Raw genomic sequence first — 13,078 nt, 5'->3', positions numbered from 1 at the left:
CCAGTCAATATCCGGGAAGTTAAAATCCCCCATTATAAGACACTATGATTTGCTGGCCCACTCTATTTCTCTGTATAATCGTTCATTGTACTGATCAGAGTCATTAGGTCTATAACAAACTCCTACCATCATTTTTGCTTTCCCAGTGCTTATGTGACACCAAACTGACTCAACATCGCACTGTCCATCTATGTCAACTGGATACACTTCCTTAGATTTTATGTGTTTCTTAACTAACAGCATAACCCCTCCTCCCTTCCTATCCTATCTCTCCTTTCTGTACACATCCTACTCCACAAATTCCAATTCTGCATTCCTAATATCTGTGCGACACCACGTCTCTGATATCTCAACAATATCTGCCTTTGATGTCTCGACCAGCACTTTAAATTTATCAAATTTATTTGCTATACTCCTAGCATTTATGTAAATGCAAGTATATATGCACCTCTTCTTACTCTTAGTTACTCTAACACAGCCCATCTATTTAGTATCATGACCCCCAGCATTTCCTGAAATCCCTAGCAACTTGTTTTCCAGGAAGCAGTGCAAGAATCATTTCCACCTCTGCCTGCGGCTACTGTTAATCGATTAGTCTGTGTATCCCCCCCACTAAGCTAGTAGTTTTCAGACCCACCTAACATTGCCTCGATAGCATCAGCAAATATTCTTGCATCCTTTTTATTTAAGTTTATCCCATCCCTGTAGAAGCAGTCTCTCCTGTTAACAAGCACAGACCATGCTGAAAAAAATTCTATCCCGTGAGCCTTGCACATTCTCTCCAGGGCTGAATTGATTAACAAGGCTCCCATCACATACTCCTTCCTATCACGTCTGTTCAGGATTGCAGACACTTTCAAATTTAACTCTAACTTGCGACTTTTTTTTTTTTCAACGTTGACCTGTACTTGTTAAATAAATCCACAGATCTCCTACACTTAATGTCATTAGTGCCAACATGTACAACGATATTGCCTTTTGTGCCCATAAAAGATATCTGCTTTACAACATCATCAACTTTTGCCCCTGACAGACATACCCTAGTCGTATTCCACCTATCCTTTTTGCACAATATATTTCCCATTTCCCTAACAATTGAGTCATTGATGATAACTAGATCCTGTGGGACCAGCACATTCTGCCCTGAAGATTGCCAATGTGTTGCCTGGTGCACAAGAGTGAGCTCTGTCATTGAGTTGGGTAGCTGAGAGCTTGATGGCCAGTCCCTCATTTTAATTCCTTCGAGTGCTTCTACCCAACTCTTCAAACTCTCATAGACGCACATAAGAACACTGAGTTGGCACCTAACACACACACACACACACACACACACACACACACATACACACACACCTAGAATGTTATAAAATAAATGATATAATGATTTCTGTGATTATTTGTTAATAAAGCTGCTGAGATTAAAGAAGGGAAAGGCTCTAGAGAAGGATATTATATATTCAGTTATAATTAAAAAGGCTGCTTATGAGTGTGTCAAACCATTGGGTATGTTAATGAGGGTGTCATTACATTCCTGGACTAGAGAAATGCTGATGTTGCCCCAGTCTACAAAGGTGGTGCTGAAGATGATTTGGGTAATTATTGACCGGTCAGTTTGACTTGTGGTAGGAAAGATCACAGAGTTTGTGGTTAAGACAATTATTCAGGACAATCTCGATGAGAATGGTACTACTCTCAATAAATCCCAGCAGGAGGTTATGCCAGGAAGGTAAATTATTGTTAAGCAGTTGGGTACAGGTAACAGTTTTGACATTATATACCTAGACGTTTGTAAATCCTTTGATACCATCCCACATGGAAGGCTGCTATATAATTTGGAGGAAGTACTGTAAGATCCTATGCTGGATTACAAAGGTGAAGGGAACAAAAGGGCACTCTTACCTAGAAAGGCTTCAGTTCTGCAAATTGCAGCATCTCGAGATTAGGCACCTGCATGGAGATTTGATTGAGGTGTTTAAAGCTTTGAATGGATTGAGTAAGCTGAATGTTAATGGTGTTCTTCCACTTGCTGTGACTACACACACACACATACACACACGAGGGGACATAAATTCAACTTGAGGAAGGATGATTGTAGGATAGATGTTCTTCAGCTAGTGGATGGTTGATAGTTGGAACAGGCTTCCACCTGTTGTGGAAATGGATGGATTGAATAAATTCAAGAGAGAACTAGACAAATTCTTGAAGTGCTTTTCCTTTCTTGCACCATTTGCCATTACTACTACTATCAGTACTTAGAGATAGAAGTTCTAAAGGGAAAGATAGATTTACAAGAGGGGGTTCAAAAAGATTTGTATTCATTTAGAAGTAGTTGCGATAGAAAGATGAAATATATATACATTTTTTGGTTTGATATCTTGGAATCTCTATAGCAACCACAAAAATTTTGGTTTCAATCTTACAATTCATTTTTTTTTCTTTGCAGTGCTTAAAGAAGTGAAGTGCCACAATGGATAAAGTGGAATATAGATTAGTAATTCAGTTCCTCTTCCTGCAAGGAAAAACATCCAAACAACAATCCACGAAGAATTGGTCGCTATTTGTGGAGAAGGCTGCCGCTGCAGTGGTGTTGTACATTGGCATAGGGTATAAACAGTTCAAATGTGGGCGAACTTCGGGATGAAGAAATCCCAGGATACGCAGCAACTCCTATAACCTCTGAGAGTGTTGCAAAAATTGAGGCATTAATCCTGGAAGATTGCCATATTAGCATCATAGAACTAGCAGCAGAGCTCCAAGTTAGTGTAGAGTGTGTGGAGAACATCTTCCCTTAACAGTTGCATTTAAGTAGTGTCTACCAGATGGGTTCCCAGCTTTCTGACCCCTTACCAGGAGATGGAAAGGGCACATTGTGCACATGAAATGTTATCAATGTGCCAGGAGGTCACCCCCAGCCCCACAGCTAGTCACCATGGATGAAACTTGGATCCATCACTTTGATCCCAAAACTAAACAAATGTCAAAATAGTGGGAGCATGCAGAATTCCCCCCCCCCCCACAAAAGGCAAAGGTGCAACCAAGTGCTGACAAGGTGATGCTGTCAGTTTTTTTGGGATCAGCATGGTGTAATACTAACAGATTACCTTCAAAAGGGCTGTACTATAATGATGAAGTATTATCCAACCTCATAAAGGTATGCGCTGCTATAAAAGAAAAATGATGGGGAAAGCTGTCAAACGTTGTGTCCACAAATGTGGGTTTGAAATATTGCCGCATCCTGCTTATACCCCCAACCTTGCACCCTTGGATTTCTTCTTCTTCTTTCCTACCCGAAGTCCTTTCTTCATAGAAAACAATTTGCTGTGCTGAGTCATGGTTTGAAGGACAATTAGGAGACTTCTATAAAACTGGTCTGCTGAAGTGTATTGAGGCGTGGTAGAAATGTGTCATTTTGTCTGATGGCTATGTTGAAAAAGTGCAATACAGAGTGTTTGTTTCAACCTTCTGTTACAACTACGTCTGTGTGAATACAAATCTTTTTTGAACTTCCACTCATAAACTATTTCAACTGATGCATGCCGCCAAAGTAAAAAAGATTTTGAATCGTGTGCACTGGCTGTCTTTATTTAAATGCATGACTGAACTGGTAGAGCAGTGGCAACCTTTGACAAGTCTCTTTACAGAAGAAGTTAGAAATGGTGAGAAATGTGTGTGAGCACTTTTCAGCATTTCTAAATTTAAAAGAACAAGTGATCACTAGTGAGGGACATTGACTATGTTCAAATCCAGTTCACATTCCAAAAGTTTTGAAACAAGACAAATTGATGAATTCAAGCAAAAGAAATTTGAGTTAAATTTCTGGTAAAAGCAATACTAAACAGGCCAAGCAAGCAGATACTTCTAGTCATGTTATCTCCACTCATGCAGAAAGTCTGTTCATGTTTCTCTCCTCTGACTTGAAGAAAGTAAGTTGCTTGTTTCTGTTAAATATTATGTCAATGTTTGAAAATCTGAACATATCTTTTCAATCCAACTTACCTCACATACATGCTGAAGTCATTACTCATAGGTATGTTGAAGAATGTCATGTGAAAATTTATTTTACCAATATTTTCATATCTTCCACTTTCATTTTGGGAATTGATTACCATAGCATAACCAGAAGGATGATTCTGACTTAGTCATAGGCATTTCTGCTTCCAAAATCGTGGAAAGTCTAAAAGAAGACAAGATTCTTTTTTTTATATATATATATATATATATATATCAGTGTGGAAGTAATTTATGGCTGCACATGTTCTTATAAATGCTGATGTACTACAAATTTCATCAGTTGGTAGTACATAACTTTTAAATTTTGAATTTTTCTTGTCTGGTGTCCAGTACTTCTTGGTGTTGTTAAAGATAAAGAAATAGGTGAAGCAGTAGATGTTTTGCACCATAATTTCTCCTTATTTCAGAACTTGTACCCTTCAAAAAGCATATACATTTTTCTCTGGGAACCTACCAGATGCTATTATGAAAGAAAGGATTGATCTGTAGTGACCCTTGGTTGGGGGACTGACAAGTGCACAAAGAAGTTTGAAATATAACAAATTATCCCAAGTCACACTTTGCATTTTAACAATTCCTCACAGCAATGCTGAATGTGAGAGAATATTCAACCAGGTGAGAAAAATAAAAATTGAGTTCAGATCTCTTTCTGGCAAAGCTTTGGAACTACTCCTGACCCCAAGTCTAGCCAGCAGAGCCATTGTTATGAACAAAACTTTGACTCAGTATTTCTGAAGAGGGCAAGGTTTGCAACAATATCATTCTTGAAGCAATCAAAATCAGTTGATGTCTAACAGAATATCCAAACTGAAATCTGCAGACCGAAAAATGTTAAGTAAGCTAATGTTTAAAAGCATACTATACTGTATTGATAAACAATCCTCTGGCTGTACTTTAATATAAAATGTGTATTTTATTTTGCCAGCGAAATTTAATTTATAGTGTGCGGACTTTAAAAACCCTCCTTTTTCTAAAAAAAATCTGTTTTCCTCTCGTTTTTGGAGAAGCTCTTGCTTTTTATTTATTTATTTATTTTTTTTTGCTTGTTTTGGCACTCCTGTTTTCCTCCTCTATACAAATCCCATCTCTCCAGCTTTTTGAAAGTAAAAAGTTGGCAGCTATGCTCTTCATTAAATAACTATCAGAATCATAGGTAAAATATAATTCTAGCACCTTTTTGGGAACCTACTTGTTAATAGTTGGAGATGGAGGTATTTCATGCTTCTGTAATGCACCCTCCATATCTAACTTGCTTACAAATGCTAAAGAAAAGCATACAATTTTTCTGAGAATAGAAAAATTGAGAATAGAATTTTTCTTTGAATGTATTCAAGTAATAAAATATACCATTATGTGTTAATCACGATTAACTGAGCAAAAGTTTACAAATGAAATATTTATTTCATTTGTAATCTGTAATTTTCATTTGTAATATATATATATCTACACATGAAATATTTATTTCATGTGTAGAAATAAAATAATTTTCTTAAAATTTGAATTTATGTAAGCTTTATATGCTTTTCCTGTTAATTTACAGATGGTCTGAAACATGAGCTTGACGATCCAGAAATAGTTTCAGCTTTACATCATCTGTATACAATGATATTTTCCTCATTAGGAAGAAATTCTGTTGTTAGTGTTCTTAGCAGTGACGAAAACTTAAAGGCACTCTTACCATTTGTAGAAATGACAGGCATGTAATATTTTGTAATTATTTTTTTTTTTTAACGTATTTCATATATATAGTAATTTCTTGAATATTATTCTGAAATATATCTTTTAATTACATGAACATGTATAAATTATTTTTATAACAATAACATGAGATGATACTTAAATCATGGATAATGATTGTTATTTCAGTTTATGCTTTTATTTATAAGTTTATAAAAATTTGAATTTTTAGAAGTTTGAATCTTGAAATAGATCATACATTAAAGTCTGCATGCAGTGGGCCTAATTTATTCAGATCAATATTTTAACATTGATCAGTATTTGTGGGAAAAAAACTATTGTGCAAATTAACTAGGCCTTTAAATTTATTGATGTTTTTTTTTTTTTTTTCCAGACTGAAATTAATTATATTTTGGTATCTCTCTTAGGACTTTTGGAGTACTTTTCACTTTTAAATTGAAATGAGTTGTCAGCATATGTATGTTGTGCAAAATTATGAATTCAAAATGTACAAAAAAACTGAAGCAGTGGAATGTGTCATGGGATTCACTGTTATTTAGCCAAGCCACATCTTGATAAAAGGAGACTCAAGTATGCTGTACTTACATTTTCAAGTTGAGAAATAAAGAAAGATATAATCAGGTTCCAATGTGGATTAATTATTACTGTGTGCCTGTTTGGTGCAATGTTTTTTTTTGGGGGGGGGGATGGAAATATCTGTAATGTTTGAAAAACCAATGAACAAAGCATTTTTTTGTTAGAGAAACTGACACTGAGTACTTCATTAACAGGCAAGAGAACAATAGATAGAAATGAATGTGGCACTTTTTAGCATTGATACATAACCTGGAAAATTCTGCTCACAATGATCAAAGGGGGACAAATGCAGTATTTTAGAGGTATTTGCTTTTATTGGTTCTTACCGTGAGAACTACAGTTAATTGATACATAACCTGAAAAATTTTGCTCGCAATGATAAAAGGGGGGGATGCAGTATTTTAGAGATATTTGCTTTTATTGGTTCTAACTCCAAAATGCAGATGATACCACATGCATTTCATTAATGGTGAAAGTATATTAATGAAATTATTGCATCCAGTGAACATCACTAAGGTTTACTGTTTATTTTATTTGGCTGACAAAGTGATAGTGTCTCAGCATTGTGGAAAAGCTTATGGGTGGGACCTTACTGTCACTGTTTTTAGATAGTGGTGGCTCTCAAGATGAAAATGCTGTTGCTGATTGTACCCATTATGTTTGTGATTGGTTTAAGCAAGGTGTTGTACCTTTCATGGCCTTCAACTCTTTTGGATCTCAGTCCCATAAAAGTTTATAGCAATGAGATACTTTGGACATAGTTTCTGGTTATAAACTAGTACCCTCTTAATAATAATAAAGCATAACAAGTAGTTCATGACATCATCATGTGGAGGCAATAATTTGATTCATATCACATAGAAGTGATAAGAATTCTCATGTAAACATGTTTGTAACTGATTTCTTATAATGAAATATTTAAATACTTTCCATTTAATTAAGAATATATTTAAATTTTTATACCTTTATAATTATTAATCCTTTTTTCCCCCCCTTTAAATGATTTGCAATTTTGCTCGCAATGATATTTGCAAAAGGGTAGCTTGAACTACATAAATTTAAACTCTGTCCTTTTCCATTGCTAATTTTTTCTCAATATATATCTAAAAATTAGTAATTAATTAAATTCCGTATCTACAACATAAAAATATTCCAGGTGCACATATTAAACTGAAAATGTTTAATACTTTAAGCAGGACAACAACATAGAATACACAAATTTACTTTATTGATAAAAAGGTACTTTCATGCAGTTTTAAAGTAGTCACATAAATGTAATATTTATTTTGATAGGAATTAAAGTAATTTTATTATGGTAATCACATTTATGTTATCAAAGATAATACAATTGCATGAACCACACACACAACCTCATAATAGTGAATTTTTCTTTGAATATACTCAAGTAATAAAATATAGCATTAATGTTAATCATGATTTGCTGAACAGAAGTTATTAAGCAAGAGATTTGTACAAGTCCATACAATCTTTACCCATAATTCCTGAGAGGAATGCCAATTACAAATATTTTCTAACTGAAATTCCTCACTGGATAAAGCAATGTTAACTGTCAGTTTCCAAGCTACAAATCTATGATTTTTTCACATTTAAAAATTATGTTCTGATTCTGCTCACACAACAGTTTTTGCATAACAATGAAAGTATGTGATACAATGGAGACAGGCTATTGCTGGGGGTATTTTAACTTCCTCTAGTGTTTTGATCAATTTATTGTCCAAGGAAGTAACCATCTCTCTCTTTTCTTTGTCTTAATATCAGATCATGAAATTGATAGTAACAGAATTTTAATTACTAGTATTTGGATTGGGGAAATTTTGAATCACCCTTTGCTGGGGAAGAAATCTGCAACTTGAAACCTACAGCCAATTTATCCAAATGTGACAATTAGAAAAAATACTTGTATTTCTTGGAATATATTTTAAATGCTTGTTGAAGAATCTCTTGGGTTTTAATTTCTTTTTCAGTATCTTGAAATATAATAAAAATTTAAAGCTTCTCTTTTAGATTATTTTTTAACCACCTGCATTTATTTTTAGCCATTTGCATTTTAAAATTTAAAAAATTTTAAATTTTTCATTTAGTATCAAATGAATACTAAGAAGAATAAAGCATGGAAAAAAAATTTCTCACTACTTAAACATATAAGTACTTCAAGCTCAATGCTGAATCCCATCAGCATTGAGTTTCCTCAATCCATTCAAAGCCTTAAACAACTCAATCAGATCACCTCTCAAGTGCCTAGTCTCCAGATGCTTCAATTTGGAAAACTGAAGCCTTTCTTGGTAAGAGCACCATTTTGTTCCCCCTCACCAATCTTGTTGCCCTTCTCTGTACTCATTCAGTAGCTCTACAGCCTTCCTAAAATGAGGCCTCCAAACCTGAATGCAGTACTCAGATGTGGCCTGACCTATTGCCTTATACAATGGGATAAACAACTCATCCTTGCTAGCAAAATCTCACTGACAAAACCCCGTGAGCTGTCTTAACAACCCGTCTGCACTGCTCAAAGAACTTCATATCTGACTGCACAATTACTCCCAGTCTCTTTTATTTTTCATTCTCTTTCCACTAACCTCATTGTTGTATCACACAGTTGGTACGTAATTTTGGAATTATTGATACCCACATTCAGTACTTTACATTTGTCAATATTAAACTTCAATTTACACTTCTCAGTCCATCTAACTAATTTTTCTAGAACTTGTTACAGAAGCATATTCTGATTATTGTCATTAACTACTCTGCCAACCTTTGTATCATCTGCAGACTTGGACATTAAGCCTGATATACCTTCATCAGTATCATTGATAAATATAGAAAACAAAAACCAAGGTGCCCAACAGCGAATCCTGGGGGACTCCATTAATAACATTAGTCTATGAAGAGCAATATCCATTGATTACTACTCTCTATCTTCTGCCACTTGACCATCCCTTTATCCCTAGCAGCAACTTGCCTTTAATGCCATACTGTTGCCGACCGGGCTAGCCGAGTGGGTAAAGTACCTGCCCGGCAACCCAAAGGTCGCGGGTTCGATTCCCGCCTCGGGCTTGGATCAAAGTACTGCAAAAACCTAGGGAGGTGCAATATGGCCACAGAAGCCGATGCGCCAATAACTACCAAATCAAAAAAAAAAAAAAAAACAAAAAGCCATACTGTTCCAACTTGTACAATAATTTTACAACTACTATACAAGTTGGACAGTAAGCTACTGTACAACTACTGTACAGTAGCTTACTTCAATCATTGACTCCCTTAATATAACTGGATAGATCCCATCTACTCGAGGTACCTTTCTTATATTTAACTTTAACAATATCTTCTACTTTCCACTCAGTTATTACAAAATCATTTAGCTCCCTGTTATGAGCTTGCTAAACTTCTCGCATTCTCTTCCCTAAAGAATTCCTCATGTGTGAATGTAGACGCAAAATACTCCATTCAGTTTGTATGCTACCTGAGCAGGATCATCAACAGTCGATCCATCGATATCAAGTGGACCAATTTGATTCATCCCCTCTTCCTTCTAGAGTTTACATAAGTAAAGAAGCCTTTGCTGTTTTTCTTTATGTCCTTTGTCAAAGATTTCTTGTAAACTGCCTTCACTTACCTGACCTAATTTGTGGCTTGATTACAGACTAGTTTATACCATAGGCTTCTGTGCCATCCAATAATTTTTATGCATCCCATTACTTTTCTTCTCTGCCACGAGTTTTGTCAGTTCATCTCACGTCCATTTAGGTCTTTACCTTGAAGAGTATTTCTTAGTTGGTATGAAAAGGCTAGTAGCTTCTATGATTAATTCCTTGAATACTTCCCATTTAGAATATGCTGATGGTAACATCATCAGTTGGCCACCCTGTATAGAATTTAAAAACTGCCTGAGACTGCTGTAGTCACCTTTAAAAAAGCAAAAACCCCTTCCTTTATCCTCAATGGTTCTTACATCTTTAATTAAATCCCACATCAGTACTCTGTGATCACTCCCACCTACTGGTTCCTTTATCTGCAGATTCCTAATATTTGTAAAAGAAGAAGAGAAGTTTACCTCAATATGATACGTAGAACACTTCCGTATGATACTCTTCAGAAATTAAAACGAAAAAAATTTAAAAAATTTCTGGAGAGTATCATACAGAAGTGTTCTATGTATTATATTGAGGTAAACTTCTCTTATTGTTTTACAAATATTGATATCAACTTAGAACGTATTGAGCATTATAGCTCTGATTCATACTAGCAGATTCTTAATGCATGAATAATAACTACTGATAATCATATCAAGGGTATTACTCTCTTTTGTTGCCTCTCTAACATGTTGTTGTAGAAAAACAGTCATCCAAACAGTCAACTGTTAGTGACCCACAAGTTCCAGCCAATATCTGGAAAGTTAAAATCCCAATTAGAAGACATTGATTTACCCCTTCACTCTTTCTCTGTACAGCTTTTCATTATACTCATCAGAGTTATTAGGCCTATAAGACTCCTACTCTCACTTTTGCTTTCCCAGTGCTTATGTCACACCTAATTATCTCAACATTGCACTGGCCACTCATGTCAACTGGATGCACTATCTTAGATTTTATGTGCTTCGTAACTAAGAGCATAACCCCCTATCCTGTCTGTCCTTTCCGTAAACATTATACTCATATTCAGATTTTGCATCCCTGATATCTGAGTGATATCATGACTCTGAAATCCCAACAATGAGTGCCTGTAATATCTTGACTAGCACTTTAAATTCATCAAATTTATTTACTATACTCCTAGCATTGGTGTACATGCAAGTATACATGTACATGTTCTTACTTTTAGTTCCACTAACACAGCCCATGTATTTACTTGTTTCATGATGGCTCCCAGCAGTTCTTGAAATTCCCAGCACCTTGCTTTAAAGGCTGCTGATCATTCTAATAGAAGCAGTGCAAGAATCACTTTTACTTCTGCCTGTGGTTATTGTTAATCTATTAGTCTGTGTATCCCCCTCCAAGTAGCAGTTTTCCAGCCCTCCTAACACTGCCTCAATAGCATTAGCAAATATTTTTGCACCTTGCTTTGAAGACTGTTGTTCATTCCATTAGAAGCAGTGCAAGAATTGCTTTCATCTCTGCCTTCGGCTATTATTAATGTATTAGTCTATGTATCCCCTCCTCCAAGCTAGTAGTTTTCCAACCCTCCTAACACTGCCTTGATAGCATCTGCAAATATTCTTGCACCCTTTCTATTTAAGTGTATCCCATCCCTGTAGAAGCAGTCTCTCCTATTAACAAGTACAGACCACACTGAAAAATACTGTCCCACAAGCCTTGCATATTCTCTCCAGGACTGAATCGATTGACAAGGCTGTCATCATATACTCCCTCCTATTGTGTCTGCGCAGAATTTCAGACACTTTCAAATTTTATCCTAATCATGACTGTTCTGCACATTCCCCATATACTTGTTAAGTAAGTCCACATATTTCCTGCTCTTAATGTCTTTAGTGCCAGTGTGCACAGCAATAGCACTTTTGTGCCCTTAAAAGATATCTCTTCCACATCATTAACTTTTGCTCTTGGCAGTCATATCCTCATCCTATTCCATCTATCCTTTTTTTGCACAGTATATTTCCCGTTTCCGTGACAATAGGGTCACCAGCAACAACTAGCTCTGTGGGATCAGTGCATTCTGCCATGGGGATTGTCGCTGAGTTGCCTGATGATCAATTGCAAGCTCTGGCATTGATGTGGGCAGCTGAGAACTTGATGGGCCTCCAATTTAAATCCTTCGAGGGCATCCACTCTGTTCCTGCACAGCAAACACAAATACAAAAATAAATAGGATCATGCCCTAAGTAAAACAGTGTGCGTATAATGTTTAATTGATAACTTTACAATAGCATTAACACCACGTATCTATGGCACTAATCTGAAAATTAACAGTTCATTTCTTTATTGGACATTACACATAAAAAAAAAATAATAATAAATAAGTAAATAAAGTTTATATATATATATATATATATAAGGCACGTGTTTACCAGAATAACCACTCTTTGTGGCATGTGGGGTGGATCTCTCTCTCAGTCCATAACAAGTAGTTGTGCCCTCTTTGATGTACATTAAAAGCAGTACAAGATAGCATCAGACTGTCACTCTGAATGTAAAACAGTGATGTGTCATCAGATTTGATCTGCGAGTTAAGTACACAATATGGGATAGAGACCTTATAATGTGCAAGAATGTATGACTGATGTAACAAGTTTTCCTGTGAAGTTGCTAACCAACAACTTGATCATGTGCAGCCAACAACCATTACAGATGTCAACATTTGGCATAAGTATTGAAAGTGGGGAGGAAATTATTCATGGACACTTTTTGTTCAAGAAAATAATAGTGGTTCTTAAAGATGCTGACATTTGACCAGAAGGCATTTGTTGCTGTTTCTGCTGATTATCCAAACCAGTTTGAACTGGAGTAAGTCATCCCTGCCACAAATAGTAAATAAGTATGCCACTAAGACATGTGTCCAGAAACAAAGAAGAGTAATATGGAATGGCACCACTAAAGGATCCCAACATTCCAAAAATTCAGAATACAGCCTTCATCTTGTAAGACTATGGCAGGCATCTCTTGATATTTAGAGGGGTTGATTCTTGTTGATTTTCTGGAACAACAGTTGATGTGAATATTACTGCAGCTTGCTTTTCAGTGATGTGCACACAGCAGTTAATAGGTTAAAGTTTGGGAAGGAACTGTCAGAGAATGAGTTTTCATCACCACACTACACATTC

The 13,078-nt window shown here is 35.7% G+C and overlaps 1 protein-coding gene across 2 annotated transcripts in view; it reads left to right on the top strand.

Annotated features, from left to right (window-relative positions):
* vir (VIR_N domain-containing protein) overlaps positions 1-13,078 on the top strand; it is a 346,195-nt gene that overhangs the window by 147,128 nt on the left and 185,989 nt on the right. For both annotated transcript variants that reach the window (XM_090377624.1, XM_090377623.1), the window contains exon 18: positions 5,552-5,707. In XM_090377624.1, coding sequence (XP_090233750.1) covers positions 5,552-5,707 — 156 coding nt within the window. The remainder of the gene's footprint in view (positions 1-5,551; positions 5,708-13,078) is intronic.

Source organism: Mastigoproctus giganteus, chromosome 7 (assembly GCF_048544385.1).
Source record: "Mastigoproctus giganteus isolate SK-2022 chromosome 7, ASM4854438v1, whole genome shotgun sequence".
Classification (NCBI taxonomy): Eukaryota; Metazoa; Arthropoda; class Arachnida; order Uropygi; family Thelyphonidae; genus Mastigoproctus; species Mastigoproctus giganteus.
The sequence above is the reverse complement of the archived record's forward strand: the minus strand, read 5'-3'. Positions and strand labels throughout refer to the sequence as shown.